The sequence below is a fragment of the Lycorma delicatula genome, chromosome 12 (assembly GCF_047948215.1).
Source record: "Lycorma delicatula isolate Av1 chromosome 12, ASM4794821v1, whole genome shotgun sequence".
NCBI lineage: Eukaryota > Metazoa > Arthropoda > Insecta > Hemiptera > Fulgoridae > Lycorma > Lycorma delicatula.
This window is the reverse complement of record NC_134466.1, coordinates 52,462,525-52,483,851: the sequence shown is the minus strand read 5'-3', so window position 1 is coordinate 52,483,851 and position 21,327 is coordinate 52,462,525. Positions and strand designations below refer to the sequence as shown.

Genomic DNA, 21,327 nt, shown 5'->3' with positions numbered 1-21,327 from the left:
ATTTAAATTTCATTGTGTAATATTAAAAATATTAAATGAAAATTCATTTAGAAATAGTTTTGAATAATAATTGAGATTTATTGTTTCGTTAAGTTGGCAACATTAACGGCTGATTAACAAATGAAATTTGTGTATTGTATTTGAAAAGTTTTGTATGTTTTTAAAATTGAAAAAAAATTATAACACTTGAGTATTGATTTCTAAAAATGCATTTTCAGTTTTCAAATGTGTATGCAGACATAATTTTTGTTACATGTATTGTAATGGAAAATATATGCTACCTCCACATCATAAATATAAAGAAAGATAATAGAATGATTGCAAATCTAAAAACCTTTTCTTCAATATTTCAGTTTATACACAATTGATTCTATTAAAAAAAATTCGATTAAATCACTTATCTTGAAAACAGTATACCCAATTTAATAAATAAAGATCTATAAAAATATTCAATAAATTTTATTAATTTCACTCTAGGCATCAGATATCTAATTCTTATACCACATTAATTAGTTGGGGATTAATAATATTATTATATGAATTGTAATTCTAAAAATTATATTTCTCTGGTTTAAGCCACAAACTATTCATCTAATAATGGAGTTACGTCTAAATATTCAAAATACCATTATTAAAGATTCATTGAGATGAGCCCTGTCGTTCTTCAGTTTTAACTGAACATCTTTATAAAAGTAAACAAACTCACAGACATTCCAATTTATATAAATTATAAAAATATAGTTGTATTTTTTGAAATCTTCCTGTTTGTGGTAAAAAATTTGAATAAATTTTTAAAATATCTCTACAGTTACTGTAATTTATATTATCTTAGAATATGTTAACTGTAAATGAAAGTGTTTAATAAAAACAAACACAATATTTTAAGTAGTTAAATATATTATTTTATAATTATTCCTAATGTGTATGTTGCAATCTATTCAATTATTGAACAATAAGCAACCCCCTCATGGCCCCAGTGTGATATATATGACATGTAAATGAGGTGTAGTCACGTACAGATGCAGGCCGACCATTACTGCCTGATATATGTGTTTAATTATTTTTATTTTTTTTTGTCTTCAGTCATTTGACTGGTTTGATGCAGCTCTCCAAGATTTCCTATCTAGTGCTAGTCCTTTCATTTCAGTATACCTCCTACATCCTACATCCCTAATAATTTGTTTTACACATTCCAAACGTTGCCTGCCTGCACAATAATTCCTTCTACCTATCCCTCCAATATTAAAGTGACTATTACAGGATGCATCAATATGTTTCCTTTAAGTCTGTTTCTTCTTTTAACTACATTTTTCCAAATGCTTCTTTCTTCATCGATTTGCTGCAACACCTCTTCATTTGTCACTTTATCCACCCATCTGATTTTTAACATTCTTCTATATCACTGCATTTCAAAAGCTTCTAATCTTTTTTCTCAGCTACTCCGATCGTCCAAGTTTCACTTCCATATAAAGCTACGCTCCAAACGTATACTTTCAAAAATCTTTTCCTGATGTTTAAATTACTTTTTCATGTAAACAAATTATATTTCTGACTGAAGGCTCGTTTTGCCTGTGCTATTCTTTTATATCACTCCTACTTCGTCCATCTTCAGTAATTCTACTTCCCAAATAACAAAATTCTTCTACCTTCATTATCTTTTCTTTTCAAATTTTTACATTCACTGGTCCGTCTTTGTTATTTCTTTACATTTCATTACTTTCATTTTATTCTTGTTTATTTTCATGCCATAGTTCTTGCGTAGGACTTCATCCATGCCGTTCATTGTTCCTTCTAAATATTTTTTACTCTCAGCTAGAATTACTATATCATCAGCAAATCGTAGCATTTTTATCTTTTCACCTTGTACTGTTACTCCAGGTCTAAATTGTTCTTTAACATCATTAATTGCTAGTTCTATGTAAAGACTAAAACATAACAGGGATTGGGAACATCCTTGTTGGACTCCCTTTCTTATTACAGCTTCTTTCTTATGTTCTTCAATTATTACTGTTGCTGTGTGTTTAATTATATATAATTAAATACTATTTTATTAATTTTTTTTAATTATTTTTTTACAGACTGATTAATTTTTATCTGAATCGATTTTGGAAAAATAAATATACATTTTTTCACTGTAATAATTATCGAGGTTTTATTATTAAAACATTACATTCAACAAAAAAATGGTATTGTAATCGACATGAAAATAGATGACATTGATTGGTAATAAAATTATATATTAATAATAATTTTAAAAATAATCAATATGACAAGTGGGACTGTTTCAACTTGGAAACCCGCTGATGTTTCCAGACGTACTGGAATATATAAGGTATTATAAATGTTATTTATTAATTTTTTTTTTGCCAAAATTTAAAAATGTTTGCTTTGCATTGCTTAAATGCTTCAGTTCATTTATAATCATCAATAATTAAAATTTTCTATTAATCATTTTCCCATGTACAAATATGGTTTCATGCTTTGCTTTTTGGTATATAAGTCTTGATACATTAGCATAAGTTGTATATAACAACTGAGGTAGCATTAACCATTAACCATTAACCATTAACCATTAAAAGAAGATTGGATTTTTCGGGAAAATTTATGAAAATTAAAAATTTGTTTCTTCGTAGTTCCTTTTACTAATACATTTATTAATTGATTTATTTTAATTTTGTCCTTCTGGTCATTAACAACTAAAAAATGTGAAAATTGTATAGAGAAATCCATCCAGTATTCTTAACTTTGGTAATCTATAGAAACTGATCCATTAAACATGTTAAAACTGCAAGTACATTACTTTTCTTTGCACCCATCGATTTCTAGAATATTATTCCATGAGATGTTCCAGGTGTTGTGGGTTATTAATAAATATATGTTATTTTCATACCCAGGACGCCTACTATAATAGATTCAATTAATTACGCATAGTTAAGCTTGTTTTTAAGAAAATTTAAAAATTAGGTATTTTTTAAATAGTAATTTCATATTTTATTCACAATTTTTTTTCTTTTTAAAACAAGCATTTATAAATTATTTAAAAATGTTGAATTGGCATCTTTTTTCTTCACGGATAGGTCTTCAAGAATCATACAAATATCATTTCATGTGGTTTTTTCTTCCAGAAATTCTTCATTCTTTTGAACTATTTAGCTGTTCTTTCTTTATTTCGTTTTCTATGTTGAGTTTTTTCTTTTTACTTACAAGAACCTTCAATTCAAAAATTCTCTTTCTGTATTGTTTTCAATCTAGATAGTTTTTTCCGTAATGTTTAACTTTTTCAGCTCTTCTTTCTTCTGTTTAACATACCTTGATCTTTGTAGTTTTAGAGGCCTTATTATAAAGGCCAAACCGACTAGGTTGTTCTAGTGGTGAACCTGTCATCACAAACAGCTGATTTTGAAGTCAAGAGTTTGAAGGTTCAAATCCCAGTAAAGGCAGTTACTTTTATACGGATTTGAATATTAGATTGTGGATACCAGTGTTCTTTTGTGGTAGGGTTTCAATTAACCACTCATCTTAGGAATGGTCGACCTGAGATTGTGTAAGACTTCATTTACATTCATACATATCATCCTTATTCATCCTCTGAAGTAATACCTTACCGTGGTTCTGTAGATTAAAACAGAAAAAGAAAGATTATAAAGGCCAATTTTATTGTAATTGGCTGTTATAATAATCCTTTTTTTTAAATATTCATTATTATTATTATTAGTATTATGACATGATTATAATAACTGTTATTTTTTATTTTTATAATTAATTATATGGCAGATTAAATATTTAGTCATTGATATTTTACACCTTCAGTTTCTAGGATGATATTTCATTTGATATTCAGATTTTAATCTAAATGAAACCAAACAATGCCAAATGTCAAATTGTAATAAGAGTTATATAATGAAAAAAACCTGACCTGACCTGATAAATGTATCTTGAAATAAAAAGAGATCGTACACTTATTCATGTACAGACAAATATAAATACATTCTACCAAAATAAATTACATTTAAAAAAGTATCTACTTGATAGCATTATCAAGAATATTTCTGGCTCCACGAGTGTGTCTGTCTGATGGTAATTCATCCAATTTCTTATCAACTGTTACCATTTAATTAATAGTTTAAATTATAATTTTTAATTAGAATTTTTTTTAAAATTTGGCATGTGATTTAATTTTTACTGTCAGATGAAATTAATATGTTAACCCTATTATTATCTAAATTAAGATAATAATTCTTTTTTAAGTTTCCAATTTTGTAATCTTTCTTCCTCTGTATCACTTCAATTTTTTATAGCATACGACTTGTATCATATAGTATTTGTTCATAAACAATTCTTTTTTTTAATTTCATTTTTGTTGTACAAGACAATCAATAAATTTTTACTTCTTACCTAACTTTGCTTCCTTTTGGTTAATTTTTTTACTTTTACATAAATTAAAATATTTTTAAATAAATTTGTAGTTTATGACATCACCATCTTACCATGATCATTTGTGTCATTAGCTTAAATTTATTAAATTCTAATAAAACTAGCCTTAATTATTGATGTCTATTTGTTGTTGCAGTTGCTCAAATTAGTGAAATTGATTCACTAATTTTCAATGACTATGTCAAAAAACAGTTGAAAATTACTTTATAATAAAGAATCTACATTAAATTGTAATTTATTTCATTCTGACATTAATAATTTTGTTTAATTTATATTATTGATCATTATGAATTATTATATCATCATAAACGACTCATTTTCAAAATATTTGAACTGTGCTCCAAGAAAATCTTTTTAATATGATTATATAGATTCTTCATTAGTGGAAATGCAGGAGGTGGCATTGTTATTAATGGTACCTGTCTTTAGAAATTGTTTTAACTGCATAAGCAAATTAACATTTCATGTAGATTTGATGCACAGTATTATGATCAACACCATTCTATAGAACAATCAAACTTAACTTTATAAAATATGAAGAAAAACTATGAACTAATAGCTTGTGATTACAGCTGAAGTAAAATCTACCTGGTTTTTTTTTTAACTAAAGTATTTAAATACTTAACATAATAAACAATTAGCAATACTAACAATGGTAATATTATTTATGTTACACTTCTAATAATATTTATATCTTCAGAATAATTATATAATATTCTCATATTTGGAGACTTCTTGTTTGCAGACTTAAAAATTGTAAAATAAATACTAAAAACAGAATAAGATAAACAATAAAATAAAAAAAAGGACTAATAGACAAAAAAATGTTTAACAATAATCACATATACTTTAAATAAACAAATGTTGATATACAAATTGTTCAAAAACAAATGTACCAAGTAGTAATATCTATGCTGAATACAATACAAATTATTATATTTATTATTAATAATAATAATAAAAAAAAACCTTTTGGCATGCTGGAAGGCAGAGGTAGATTTCACTGGTCCTAAGTAGGTGATAAAAAAGATTTCCACCTTAAAGTTAAGAAAAACTTCAAATTTATTCAATACGACAATGATTGCATATGAAAAAAGTTTCACATGTTTACCTTACGACAAGCCACATTTTCTTACAGTTCCAGCAATATTTTGTTCATCCCTTGCCATAAAGATTGGTCATATCAAAAATTGTTTCAGACAAAAGTTTTAGGAAATGTTTAGAAGACTAACGACCACTTTAAACAGATTTGATACTGTATCTAATGAGGGAGTTATGATTTTTATGTCTTCGAAACCCTACTTTTTCCACTCCCTGGGCCAATGATTGGTGATATCAAAAAACTTTACGTAAATAGATTTTAGGCCCTTGTACAAAGAGTAGTAGGAATTTTAAATGAAATTGATATTTTACTTCGGATCAAAGTTATAGCAATATTTTGTTTTTTTTTAGAAAGCCCCCAATTTCCACTCCCATGGTTCGAGATTTTGCCTATTAATGAACTCGATCGAGATTTTTTGTCGTTATATTTTATGTATCAATTTGAACGTGATTAGTCCAAAATCACAGCAGTTATCATGACCACAAGAAAGTGAAATATATATATATATATATATATAAATGTATAAATAAACTTTTGAACTGATGGTGTTTTTGGGGTCTGCGGGATGTGAAACGCGAAGATATGTGGACATTTTCTAGAAGTCAAATCATGGTACCCATTAAAATAGGTAGCTTTCGTATGAAACTACCTAAAATAGCAATTATTAATAAACCATACATAAATAGCTCTAATAGGGCTTGCAACTCATTTGAACTACTTATAATATGATTGATGAGTCAATTGACAGTTTAGAAGTTTACATCTTTTCCAAATGCAATGTTAACTTGGTCACTCCACAGTTAAGCCTCATAAAAAGTTTCCCTTGCCTTTTTTAAAACAGATACTATTAACATTAATTTCTCCAACTATTCCATTTATGATGGGATCATATAATAGATTTGAAAAATCTTCTGGCATTATATTCCTCAAAATTATTCTGAAAACAATCCATTTTTTAAATAAAAAAAAATGATATATAAATGTCTTTCAAATATATGTATTATAGAAATGTGATGCTAGAAGATTTTTTGTAGCTATTATTCATTCCCTTCCTTAATAGCGTAATAGCTAGAATTATTATTATTCTTATTGTATTTGAATATTATTAAATTTATCGTTTAGTCAAATATGTTAAAGTGACTTTTATTTGTAAAATTTACATAAAATTGTTTTATAACATTAATATTATTAATTAATTTGAAAAAGTCAATCTTGTCATTTTGTTGACAATCATTGCAGTTTTTTTCTTGTCATCAGTTGTTGAATGTCACTAACCTGTCCTTTGTGATATTTAGTACAGTCATTACACTTTAAATCATACATTCCTGGATTTTTGTCCTTTATTTGTATGTTTTGATGACATCTGAGATAATCTTGTATTCTTTTGTTTTGGTTTCAAAAGCTAATTTAATAATCTTTAACTGAAAATTTTGGTAGTTTATTTGAATATTGAATGATATATTTTTTTATCAGTACAAAACTTATTTGTTATCTTTTTTAATGCAACATGTTTTTTATTAGTGTTTATTTATGTTTAACTGTAAATAAGTTCTTAAATTTAATCATATTAACTAATATGGGAATGTTTATCAAATTGTCCAAATTAAAAGAAAAACTTACATGTTTCTTTTTGTCTGAGGAGATGTGTTATGGAAGAGTGTGTCAAGAATAATGAATTTTCTTATTGTTTTGTCAATGTGCTTATTGTTTATTTGGCCTAGAAAACTGAGTAATATGTTATTTTGTTTGTATTCTGCAGTGAACTGCAAGTTAGGTTAAAGTTTGTTGTTGAGCATGAGGAGTGTATGTCATTGACTTATGTTGTCTTTTTACTGCAGAATGATGTCATCAACTAACGGTATCAATTCAAAAAATCTCATTGTCTTCATGTTTTTTATTGATTAATATGTACACATTGCCTAATGTTGGATTAATAAGAGAATCTTCAAGAAAGTAAAGAATATTTGAGTTTAATAAATTAAAAACAAGTAATAATTTTAAAAATACTTATCAGTAGTTTCAATAAATTTTCTTTATTTTTATTACTATTTTAATTTAAACAATTAATCTTACCAATCACTGGCTTTTCTATTCTGTCATTATCAAAAGCTATTTTAGTGGTTGCTAACAATTTCTTTGAACTGCACTGCATCACTTCTAAAATGCTTACAGTCAGTTATTTCACTTCTTATCAGTTGTAAATTTATTGTTGTATCGCTTGGATTTCCGGAATGTTACCATTTCTTTTTGTAATTTTATGACAGAACATGTTTCATCACTAGTAAAAATATGATTAAAAAATTCATTGCTGCTTTACTGGTAGAGAATTATCGCCGAGGATGCTTCAATTTTTTTTTTCATTTGCATTATCTATGGATCACATTAAGAAAATACCTTCACTTTACACTTCGTTTCCTTTTCTGCCAATTCTTTCAATCTCTGATTAACTTCTCTTCTTTTTTGGAAAAATTTTCTTCCTGTTTTACCTCCTGATTTTTTTTGAGAATATTTTTTTATCAAACTTCTAATGATCATGCACACATAGTCTTCTGACTTCGTCCTTTTCTAAAATTCGTTTACTTTTTCCCTAATCTTATCTTTCCTTTCTTCGGTCATTCCCTGTGTTTCCTTTTCTGTTTCTCTAAACATTTAGATTCATCCATTAGTTTTCTGAAAAACTCACGAAAATTATTTCTTTTAAAATATTTAATCATTTTAGCTCTTTTTCAATTTCTTTGATAGTTTATTTTGGTTTTTCTTTTTTTTTGAAAAAGTTAAATATTCATTTTGTTAATCTAATTTCATCAATTTTATATGAGTACAGGGGTGCAGTCATAAATTTTCCAATACTGAAGTTTGATTTTGTATTATAGCAGACTGCAAGAATATGGTCCACAACCACATTGATAAAAAGCAAGAGTTATTATCTTTTTCATGCCAATTGTTTAACTTTTTTTTGAGAAATAAATTTTAACAATTTATTTTGTTGCTGTTTGCCTTTTTATTCGTTTTTCTTTTTCTCTTTTCTTTTTGATTTTCTTCTGTTTCTTTTTTTCAACATAAGATATTACTTCAGAGGATGAATGAGGATGATATGTATGAAAGTGAATGAAGTGTAGTCTTGTACAGTCTCAGGTCGACCACTCTTAAGTAGTGTGGTTAATTGAAACCTAACCACCAAAGATCACCAGTATCCACGATCTATTATGGATATTCAAAAACAAGAACTATTTTCATATGGTCTGATTTTTATAAACGAAGTTTTTTTTTTATGTTAAAATAAAATACAGACCAGACTTTAAGTTAAAAAAAAAAACAAATTTTATGTGAAATGACAAAATTTTTATTTTTTACAAAAAGGAGTACTTTCTTTTTTTGTTTAGTCTCTGGAACCACTGTAAGGTATTACTTCAAAGGATGAATGAGGATATGTATGAATGTAAATGCAGTGTAGTCTTTTATAGTCTCAGGACGATCATTCCTGATAAGTGTGGTTAATTGAAACCCAACTATCAAAGAACACCGGTATCCACAATCTAGTATTCAAATCTGTATAAAAGTAACTGTCTTTACTGGGATTTGAACCTTAGAATGCTTACTTCAAAATCAGCTGAATTGCAATAACGAGTTAACCACTAGACCAGGTCGGTGGGCTACAAAAAGCAATAATGGAACGACGTTCCTGCACCTCTATAAAAATGACTGTAAAAGTTTTTTTTTCTCATTATACGATATAATTTTGTCAAAATTTTGGTAAATTTTTTCTGATTTTATTAATTTATAAATATTATCTTTAAGTTTTGGGAGGTGGATTTTACTTAAAACTATTTTTTTTCAACTTTTACTAGATTTTTTCTGAGAAATTCTGTAGAAATTACAACTATATAACTGCTTCTTGTAAAACTAACTTATTGAAACTTAAGAAACTTATTGTTTCTTAATTTCTCATTTTTGGACAAGGATTTTTTATTGTAAATGTTTCTTGTACGAGTAAGATAAAAAGCCACTTCCATTTTTTTGTTCTGGCATTTATTCCTTCTTTTTTTTTAAAACATTCAAGGTAATTAAATTTTATCTAAATATTTACATTTTTAGAATATGCTGATTGATTCTTCTTCTAAAATTTTCATTGTTTGGATTCTACTGTTATTTTTTAAAAACCATTTTGTTTTTACCATTTTGTACACCAATTTTGTTTGCATATTTTTTTAATCTTTAAATTTTGATTATTTATTTTACCAAAATTACTTGATCATCAACAAATGCTAAAACATTTACATTTAAATATTTAGATTTTGTCACCATTTTTATACTTTTGTTTAAGTTAGATTTTTTGTATCCCATTATTGAATTACTTTCTCCAGAGTGCAGTTAAACAATGTTAGTGAGGGATCATCATCTTGACACCCTCAAGTTTTATTTCAAATGGATTGGAAATTGCATTTAAAAGTTAGCTTTTAAATATATTTCTGTCAATGTTTCCTTTATAATATTTACTTTTTCTGATCAGTTATTATTTACAACAAAAAAAATTCCAACGCATATAGTGAAACTGCACCCAGTGTTCATTTACTTTGGTGAAATATGAAGCTATAATACACGATTGTTAGGGTATTATTCTGTGGGGTAATCCAGATACTGTGATGTTTCATAGCATCAGGTTTCATTAAGATTTTGTAATTAATTGAATCCTTTTATTTTTCTATTGCATTGTTACCTTAAGAAATGAGAAATACTTTAGAACCTTTATTGCTACTTCCATGTACAAAATTAAAAACAAGTTTAGTCACAAGATAAATGACCCGACATGATTCATGTACCACATGACTTAACACACTGATGTGCATGCACATTGTACATGCGTGTGCGTGCACACACATACAAATACATAATTAATTTAACAACAAAAATGTTGTTAAATAATTAACAACAGACCAGCTGGTGTAGTTGTCTACGCCAGCTTCTCAATTAATTGCATCTGGGTTTGATTTCCTGTAAGCTTCTGACTTTTATTTGTAATTTTTTTCTTCATAATAAAAACAAAAAAAATAACATCTTTGTCTCTTGTAGCAAATTTAGTGTACATGTTTACTTCAATAATTTATAATTATGAAATAAATAAATTTGACATTTTCAGTGTTTTAAAACAGCAGTGGTTTCAAGATTTGTAAAATTAATACATAATACCATTTTCTGACATACCTCTCAATTGTTTGAAGCATATTTAAACAATTGATACACCATTTTATTCAGAATAATATTATGCATATTTTTTCTAATAAAACATAATTTAGTTTTACTGGAATAATTGATACAGACATATTAATGTTTTAAAATTGAAAAATGGCTGCCATCTTTTCTATTTTTTTTTTGATTTGTTTTGCTGTTGGGTACAATATAAAAGTCAATGAGAAATAACTTTATTATATTAGTTATTCTAGTCATACTAACAGAATCAAGAATCGAATACTTAATGATTTTTCTTTGCCATTGTACGCTTTATGGGTATAAAGTGTCATGTAACATACTCTTTACAGTTTGGCTTATCAAAAAATTGAGTGTAATGTTTCAGTCATAAAATAACAAAATAGTGTATAAATATAATAAAAATAAACTTTTTAATTATGTATATTGAGTAATTTCAGGATATAATAATGTAAATTAGCTCGATTATGATTTCTTCACTCATAATCATATATAGTTATATTTAAACATGTTAGCAGCATATTAACAATATCAGTTGCACAAAATAGGCTATTTGGACTATCAGATAAATTTTAGAACACAGGCTAAATAAAGCCACTTATGATTTATTAACTTACATTCGTAGGTGTGAAGAAAGCATTCGATAATATAGAATGAAATAAAATATTTAAAATTATAAGAAAAATATAACATCAAAATAGTGAAAACCGAGTTATTTATAAGCTGTAAAAGTATCGACTGACAGTTATAAGAATGGAAGATAAAGAAGACTTAGCATCTGGGTTGGTTTAGTGGTGAACTCGTCATCGCAACTCAGCTGATTTTGAAGTCGAGAGTTCTAAGGTTTAAATCCTAGTAAAGGCAATTACTTTTAAACGGATTTGAATACTAAATCGTGGATACAAGTGTTCTTTGATGATTGGGTTTTAATTAACCATACGTCTCAGGTATGATCGACATGAGACTGTACAAGACTATAATTCACTTATATTCATACATATAATCCTCTGATGTAATATCTTACGGTGGTTTCATAGGCTAAAAAGAAAAAAAAGAAAAGCGCTGACTCAGAAAGAAATAAAGCAAGGATATAGTCTGTCTCTTTTGCTTTTCAACTTATATACAAAAAAGCAATACAAGAATAAAGGAAGTGTTTGAAAATGGAGTTACTATCTGAGAAGAAAAAATGCTGTCAACACAGTTGTAGGACTTTCCATCACATGGCTTAAGCCGTATACCGTATAAATTGGCGCAGGTGTGGCGTTACTAGTGGCGACCATAGGCACTAACTAAGGTAATGTAATTTCACAACTTACATAGAACAGATTTCGCTTGTACGGTTAACAGACTGGTGCAGCCGCGAGGCTTAACGTACCAGGTACCGAGCCAACTGGGCGGTTGAGTTCGAGATCCAGGCAGACCGAATTACTTTTTTGTGCTTTAAATATTATTCATTATTTAATTCTACTGCTCACCTGTGACATCACAACATAAAGTCGACTGCAACAGCTGTACGTCAGTGTTACCAACCTTTGAAATATTAACAAAATAAAATAAATAATTAATACTTAACTTAAAAAAAATAATTTGGCTGGCAGCCCTGTGGACGAGGGAAAAGGGAATTTGTCACAGTGAAAGAGGCAAATTTCAAGATGGCAGACTATGACACTAGCACTCCTTGAGGGAACAGGGAGTACTATTGATACAGTATGCTCACTTAGCTACTAGTTTAAAACATTTTTTTGGGGTGAGGGTGCGATTTTGTGAAATAATTTTTTGTTGCGGATATTATTTTTTGCTTACAAATGTGCCTAAGAAAAATATGACCTTAATTAGGCAAAATCTCGAGATACTGAGGGTGACCTTGCGCTCTATATGGGATGAAATTGAGCTTCTTATGAACTACCTTGTGTACAGTTATAACATTGGTATTTTTCTGTCGAGCCGACTTGTGAACGGTCATGTTGGGACTACATCACGTAGCAGATGATATCTTTCAGTTTTTCTTCATAGACTACTGATGATCTACCACTTCACTCATAGTCCTTTACCGATCCTGACTCCCTAAATTTATCAGTTAGCACTATTACACTATGTCAATTAGGAACCAGTGTATTTTGAAATCTAATGGAAAACTGGTCTTTCATTGTCTGTGTGTACTCATCATGCTTATGTAAGATGTATTCAACGAGAAATATTTACTGTTTTAAAGTTATCACCATCCAACATGGAATGAAACGGTCACAGTTGTTCAAAGGCGACAAACACCCAATGAACAACAAAAAACCTGACCACCTACTTGTCTCAAGGTCCTCAGTATGACTTTCTCATGGAAGAAAACTGCATACAACCCAGGATTACCAACCTTTGCTGAAACATTAGTAGTGCATGAATATTCTTCAACATATAATCGTTTAATTAAGTGCACAGTTACTTTTCGAATTGCTTTATATAAACCAGATAACCTGGTTCTATATATTTTGTATAATGTATTATTATGCAATGATGAGACTAAAAGATTTATTTATTTACTGAGGATGTAGGATGAAGAAAATACATTGAAGTTGATATCACTATAGAACAGAAAAAATGGAAAATTGACTTGATCAGCAAAGTAATATCGATCAGGATAATACTCCCTAGATATAATTATAAACATTAAAATTTTAGGCATAAAATGATGAATGTTTTAATTCACGTTTAAATTCTATTGTTTGCCTTTTTACATGCTTTTCTTTAACTCACTTTCGTCCACGGTTAACGTTTTTGTTCCACGGTGTAGTATACATGTACAGTAGGTAGGTATGCACAGGTCGGAATGGTTGACCGGAGCCTGTACAAGACTACACTTCATTTAAATTCATACATATCATCCTGAAACTAATCATCCAGAAACTAAACAGAAAAAGAAGGTATACAATAACGATTTATTCATTTAAACAATTTATACTTCTTTAAACAAATGATTTACCTAAAATTATATTTGTGTTTTGAATAAAAAAAAAATTTAATTCTTCCAAATTGCAAATTTATTTTTTTTTGTGTTTTATCATAAATAAACTCTTATAACTTTTTTTCTATGAGAGATATCTCCACGATTCTTTTTTAATTTGTTCAGAATAATCAATCTGCTCTTTCGTCTGTAGTATGGACATCTTTATGTAGAAAGTAAAAAATTTATTATAAAATCTTGAGTTTTAACTAACAATAAAAAATTGTCATTTTATATGACAATTATTTTATGTGTGATAAAGAAAATTATAACATTTTTTAAAAAGCTAGTTTCTGTACTGCAGAATACAGAGCATTATTTAATGGTTAATTTGGCATAACACTGTACTTGTACCTCACGAAGTTCATAAGTTATAAGTTTGGTAACATTTCATTTTCACCCTGCCATCTTTATATTTGGGGTTGTAATTATTATATTAAAATAAATATTATATTGAATTATTTGTTATTTTATAATTAATAGTGTTATTATTAGTAGTATTATTTTTAGTTTATTATAATAATTAAGTAAGCCACTTTCACGCATTAAATTAAAAAAAATTTTGAGTAGACTACACTCTTAATTTTATAACTAGTTTTGAAGCAATTGCTTTTATTTTACAATTTATAAGAAGGCTGAGCTTAATAAATTTTATTTTACAAAGTATTATTACTACACTTATTCATGCTGAAGATTATTTAAACACTTCTATCATTTCGGATTTCAGTAGAACTGAAATTTATGTAAAAATTAATTATAAAACTTAAGCTTTTTGTTTATTAAATAAATATCAATCCTTCCACTATAATTATAAAATTTAACTAAACATTTTATAGTTTGCTTTATTTACCTGTTTTGAACACTAAGCCTCAATTAATAACATTGTATTAGAACAGACAGTTTTGAGAATAGTTTGGATAATTATCAAAATTATCAGCATATTTAAAATTATAAACTTTTATAATACAACAAACTGAAGTAAATTTTATAAAAACATGCTTTTAGTAGATTTAAAATGTTTTCAGTCACTCTTGCAATAATTTTTAGTGACCCTTGCTGCTGTTCTCACATTAGTGTCAGCTGATGTTATAGTTGGCATTTTTTTTTTTTTTTTAAGCAGATGTGCATTTACAACATGGTTAAAGAGTGTATTGGATTAAAATTCTCTTTTTTATGCAGTATACTGTTGTATGTTTTTATACTTCAGAATGTTTAACAGAATTAAGATATAGTCCTTTCTTTATATATATATTGAAGTATGTACATATATACATATATATTACTGTTAATGTTGGTAGATTTGTGATTTGTATCTATGAGATGGTAAGCATCTAGTTTGAAGCTACATCTTGTTTAACTTATATAGAATATTGTGCTGTTAGAACATTAGTTGTTTTAATCATTGAATGTCATAATCAAAAATATTACAGAAAAAATATTATAAAGGAATATAAAATAGAAAAATAGTTTTCTATTAGATAAATTATAACATGTGAAATCAAATTCACATTGTTTTAACAATAATTAATAAATTAAATTTTTTACACATATATGATATTTTATGTCATTTGAATTTTATTATCAAACATTAGGACTTTGATTTGCTTATGTATATACATATATATGTATTTGTGTGTGTGTGTGTGTGTGTATATATATATATATATATGTGTGTGTGTGTGTATGGAAACACACATGCATGCGTGCATTTGTGTATGTGCACATAGTAATATTTCAATCATATATCTATTTAATACTGTTACAATCTGTTTTTATAACTATAACGTCATAAATTTGTTATCAATTATAATGAGTGATAAAGAATTGGTGTATTTTTAGAACTGATACTGATATTATTAGATGGTTAAATGTGTGTAACCCTTGCAACCCTTGATATATATATATAATTTCTTTTTAATTACTGCCTAATTAATTGTGAATAGTTGATAATATTTCGCTACATAATATGTTTTTATTCTTACGACTTAGTCCATTTGTACAAAAGATTAATTTGATATCAGTAGTACAAAGAGCTTATTAGGTTTTATACTTCAATTATATTAAGAAGTATTATTATTTATAAAATATTATTCACCATCTAATCAGTATTTTGTTTTTAATTTTGTTATATTCTTTCAATATCTAGAAATTTACATTTCACTTTATTCAGTTGTACATTAGTAGCTTTATTTTCATCAAACAGAAAATTTATATAATAATTTTGGTAATGTAACGGGTTAGTTTTAAACATCAGTGATTATCTCTTGATATTTGTTTTATATGTTTCATTAAGGCTTTTAATTTTCGTTGATTTTATCATTTTTTATAATGGGCTGTGATTATTATTTAAATAATTAATAATTAAAGTTTTATAATGTTTTATTAAATTTTAAATAAAAATATTATTTAATATTTTCTGCCTTATCAAGCAAACAGGTAAGTTCTATATTATTTTATTTTATCTGTTCGTATTTATTTATTTATTTTTAAATAACAGAAGATGATATTAATAAGATATTTAATAGTAAAAGTAACTTGCATAATAATTTAATTTATACTGTCGGACACATTAATTTATTTCCTTTCATTAGGAAATATAAACAATATTTAAATTAAAAAAAGTAACTTATCTTTCATATTTTTTAAATAGTTGAACTTTAGTTGTGTATATAAAGGCTTTACTTCCTTTTCTTTTCTTTTCTTCCCAAAACCTCTTCATCCATTCACTATGTTTCTTCTTCCTCTCCTCCAACCATATTCTTCCTATTGTTTCTCTTTTTCACTCTTGCTACAATTTTCTTATTTCTAATTTCATTCCTAAACTTCCTTCTGTCCATGATTTCTTCTTCTGAGATGTTCAGTCGGTCCAGGTTATCTTGTATTTCTTTCATCCATATGGACTTTAACTTACTTGCTTTGATGTTGAAAATTTTCTTAGCGAGTTTATCTTCACCCATCCTGCATAAGTGCCCATAGAATTATAGACGCCTTTTCCTAAACTTGTCGGTTTGTTAATATAGCCATATAGGTCATCTGCAAAGGCCAAGCATCTTTCCTTTCTGTTTTCCGCTTTGGATGCCTTTGACTTGCTTCTCCCATTCTCTGATTACTTTTTCCAAGGCAATGTTGAACAAAAGTGGTGATAAACCGTTCCCTTGTTGGACTCCTGTGTGAACTTAAATGGGTTTGAGATTTTTCCCATGAATTTGATCTTAGAGATGGTTCCTGATAATGTTCCTTGGATGATGGCTCTGGTCTTTCTATCGACTCCAAATTCTTGTAGGGTATTATACAAGACTCGTCTGTTGATAAAGTCGTGTGCTTTTTTAAAGTTGACAAACATGACTGTGGTGTTCTGAGATCGTCTCGTGTGTAGTATGGTCTTGAGGTTCCAGATTTGTTCGTTATAGCACCTTCCTTTTTTGAACCCTGTGTGATACTACTCAGTTTCCACTTGGGTCTGCTTGCAGTTCGAGTTGGTTCAGCAAGGCTCTAGAGAGGATCTTAGGACTGGGAGAATTGAGATCCCTCTGTAATTGTTTGAACCTGTCCTATCTCCTTTCTTATGGAGTGCTTGTTTCAAGGCACTCTTCTTCCATTCTTTTGGAATTTTCTCTATTCTTCCAGACTATAATTCTGTGAATTTTAGGCATTATATTTTGTGTTCCAGTTTCCAGAATACCTTTAAAGTGATGACCTTTCAAGATTTGGTGTAGGTTTTACAAACCTTAGTTGTTCTGAGAGCACTTCCCAGTTGAAGAGCATATTGAAATATACATTGAATTGTACATATATATATATATTATATATATATATATATATAATTCTATAATTAAGTTTATTATAGTATTATTATGAAGTAAATATGATATGCAGTATACCATATATAATACATATGTATCATTTAAATATATAAAACAATGAAACACTGTCATATATAACATGAACACTGTCATTGATAGTGGAAATATTGTATTTAATTAGGCTGAAATTCCTCAATTCCATCAATTAAATTGCATATTATATACAATTTACAGTCAAATTCATTATTAATTATTTTTGTAATAATAATACTAATAATAATAATTTATTAATTTATTTTTGCATTTACATGCTAATCATCTAGTTACAGTTACTAACAAAGTATGAAATTTATAATATATGAGAAATATCAATCTTGGCCAGGATTCAAAAACAGAACCTTCTGGATGAAAGACAAAGGCGTATAATAATTTGTATATAGACTGAATAATAATAATAGTGGTAATAATAATCATCATTTCTGTTCAGTTATTTAGGAAGTCCTTACACGTGTTTGGCTCTCCATTCTTTTCTATTTTCAGCTAACTTTTTGTATGAAATAATAATAATACACTTCCTGAAAAATAATTTTCATTGAAAAGCAAACAAAAATTATTCTTAATAGATTATAGTTTTATTTTCCCAGCTAAATAGTTATATTGAGTAGTTGAAAAGTGTATTGTATAAAGGAATATGTGCTAATCAGGTCAAACTGTACATGTTATGGTTTTTACCATAACATGGTATATATATATATATATATATATATATACGTAAATCATTTTCTATTAAAGTAATAACTACAAATAAGCTAAATAAATTTTAATAATCTATATCTAAACAAGAAAATCCTGTAATCAGAAAGGAAGGGTTGATAAATTTTGCAGAGTAGATAACATGTGAAATAAATTACTTTTTTCTTGTCTGTTAGGTGTTATAACCAGTTGTTCATAAGCATTGTGATGTAAGTCAAATCAAGCCTTTTTCTGTCAGTATACCTTTTTCTGTTGAGAAACAATCTATTACATACAATGCCTCAGTTAAATATGAGAAGCTTTTATTCCTATGTTTTAATACCAACATTCTTTTAGTAGAATAGTAAATAACTTCACTGTTTGTATAAAAACCATGATTAACAAGAAAAATATAGAAAAACATGAACTAATTCTCTTAGAGAATTTTTTATAATATGACTTTTCTAAATCTGCTGCTTAAACTTTTTTAACATGTCCATTTTATTTAGGCTATACTGTTTGCTCTCCATATCAAAGAAAATTTATTTTAAAAATGTGTAATTGGTATTCTTGATTTAATTACATATAAATTTATTTAATTAAATTATTACATTTGTAAACTTTGAATTTTATTTTATACAAACAGTATTAGAATAAATTTGTTTAAATATTTATTTAAAAGTTAAGCCCTGACATTCACGTGATAGACAAGATATAATAAAATTTGTAATTTATATTGCAATACAGATTTTATGTCATTTTGTTACTATTTTTTATTACTTTATATTTATTACTTTGTTTACATGTTATATATAATGATAACTTATCCTGTATAATTTAAGTTTTTTATTATTATTATTATAAATACAAGTATTACTTCAATTTTCTTTCTAGTTATTGATATACAACAGTTTACTGATCTTAATAGACAAAAATTGTGAATATCAAAAATAAATAATGAATTATAGAATAAATTACTTATTTTGTGTCTGTATGTATTTAATTTTAACTTAGTAATTTTTTATATTTAAAATAAACTTGTTTTTATCTATTACCATATAAAAAATTTTAATTGTAAAACAAGGGGAAATGTAAGATGTAATCGCTCATAACTAGCAAATGAAAAGAGATAATCCAGTGAAAAAACAAATATCAAAAGAGTACATTTTATTTGCTAAGAAAATTTATTTTTCCACACAGTCATCATTTACAGATACACAGATTTTTCCCAACAGCGAATAAGTTTTTTCATTCCGTCAATAAAGAATGCTGGCAATCTTCCCTTGATCAATGGGAAGGCGTGAATCCCATTAAATGAGCATTACATTGAGTTTTTCATCTTAATAGAAATATATTACTATTTACTTCAATTTCTTCTCAATCATACAAACCACCTAAATATACTTGAAAGAGATACAAAATAAATATATGCTTACATTCACGATATATTAATTTCTACTCATTAGTATAGGAATTATCTTGTAATGTTATCAGTTTAACATATAAATTAAGAATTAATTAAATAAGAGTGATATCAAAATTAAAAAATTGATTCAAAAATAGTTTTAAGAAACTTAATATTAATAGTTTTGAATACTTTAATCTAAGAGGGAAGTATTAAAAAAAAAAACAAATTACTCTAGTCTGTTGCTAGAAGTAATAGATATTATTATACTTCTAGCATTTAGATTATGTTTTAAAGAATGTTTTTTAAATGTATGCTTGCCTCAACACCATTCCATGTTCTCTTTTCTCAAGATTAAAACAGAATGTTATATTTACTTTGTTCTCCATAGTTCTAATTTAATAATAGTTTTCTGCTATCTGTACACAAAAGCAACATCTATTTTGACTTGTGTATAATCAACCTCTGCATTGTTATTAAGTTGCAGATAAAAGATACCTTTATGAATTACATACTTCATTTGTTAGCCTGCATTTGTGTCTTTGTTAATATAAATATACATTTCAAGCTGTATATATAAGCAGTATGTGTATAATTTTGAATATAATCAATTCTTTCTAAACCATACTTGCATTAGAAATCATGCTTTATATAAAGAATTAATTGGGATGAAGTTAATTCAAAAAATTCTATTTGTTAAATGTAAACTATGTAACATCAACAAAAAATTTGTTTTTGTTTTCATTTCCCGTAATTGAATAATAAATTTAGTTAATTTCAAAATAAAACAAAAAAGGTTGGATTTCAATGCAGTTCACTTATTCCTTATAATAATTATTTATAATAATAAATAATTATAATTATTATAATAATTATTTCTTTTTTCAAAAACTTACATATTAGAACTGATTTTTTTTTATATTAAGTTTTAGTGCTTCTTTATAATTACAGTGAAACATTTACAAAATTTTTACTTGTGTATGTATATCTTACGTAGTATTAATTGAACAACAAAAATAATATTTCTTTCAAATTTATGGTGGTTATTTAACAAACATATTAATTATTACATGTATACATAAATGTTATGTCATCAGTACTTTATATAATAAATTAATGTATATTTAATCATAAGAAATGCAAATAATAAGCCTTAATAATTAATGTTATTTGAATAAGTTGTATAATTACTTCCTTATATGAAGTAAATGAAGTTTGTGTTAGCAAAAAATTTTGGTTTTCAGATTTCAATGGAAATATCCATTTTGACCACCCCTGAATCTATTTTGACTAGTATCAGTTTGACGTCTGTAAGTACGTATGTATGTACATACATATGTATCTTGCATAACTCAAAAACGATTAGCCGTAGGATATTGAAATTTTGGATTTAGGACTGTTTTAATATCTAGTTGTGCACCTCTCTTTTTGATTACAATCTTTTATAAAACAAATTCTCAAGTAAAAAACAAATTAATTATTTGTTAATTATTTGCCAATTTGAACCAAAAAAGTATCCAAAAAAGCCCAAAATCCAAATAAATTTAGATTTTTGACTTTTTTTAATTGTAGTAATAAGCACACATTGAGAGCTTTTCAACAATATATTATAAATGGTACTTATTTTCATTTGCTCCAGAGTTATAGCCAAATG

At 26.8% G+C, this 21,327-nt stretch overlaps 1 protein-coding gene across 4 annotated transcripts in view; it reads left to right on the top strand.

Moving 5' to 3' along the window:
* The window catches only part of LOC142333030 (MFS-type transporter SLC18B1-like), a 121,293-nt gene that overhangs the window by 64,961 nt on the left and 35,005 nt on the right, over positions 1-21,327 (top strand). The window contains exon 2 of one of the 4 annotated variants that reach the window (XM_075379806.1): positions 2,079-2,332. The exons of 2 other annotated variants lie outside the window; for them this stretch is intronic. In XM_075379806.1, the coding sequence (XP_075235921.1) occupies positions 2,267-2,332 (66 nt within the window). In that variant the 5' untranslated portion in view covers positions 2,079-2,266. Of the gene's footprint in view, positions 1-2,078; positions 2,333-15,820; positions 16,170-21,327 lie in introns of those variants that run through there. One more of the 4 variants, XM_075379809.1, reaches the window with a different exon arrangement.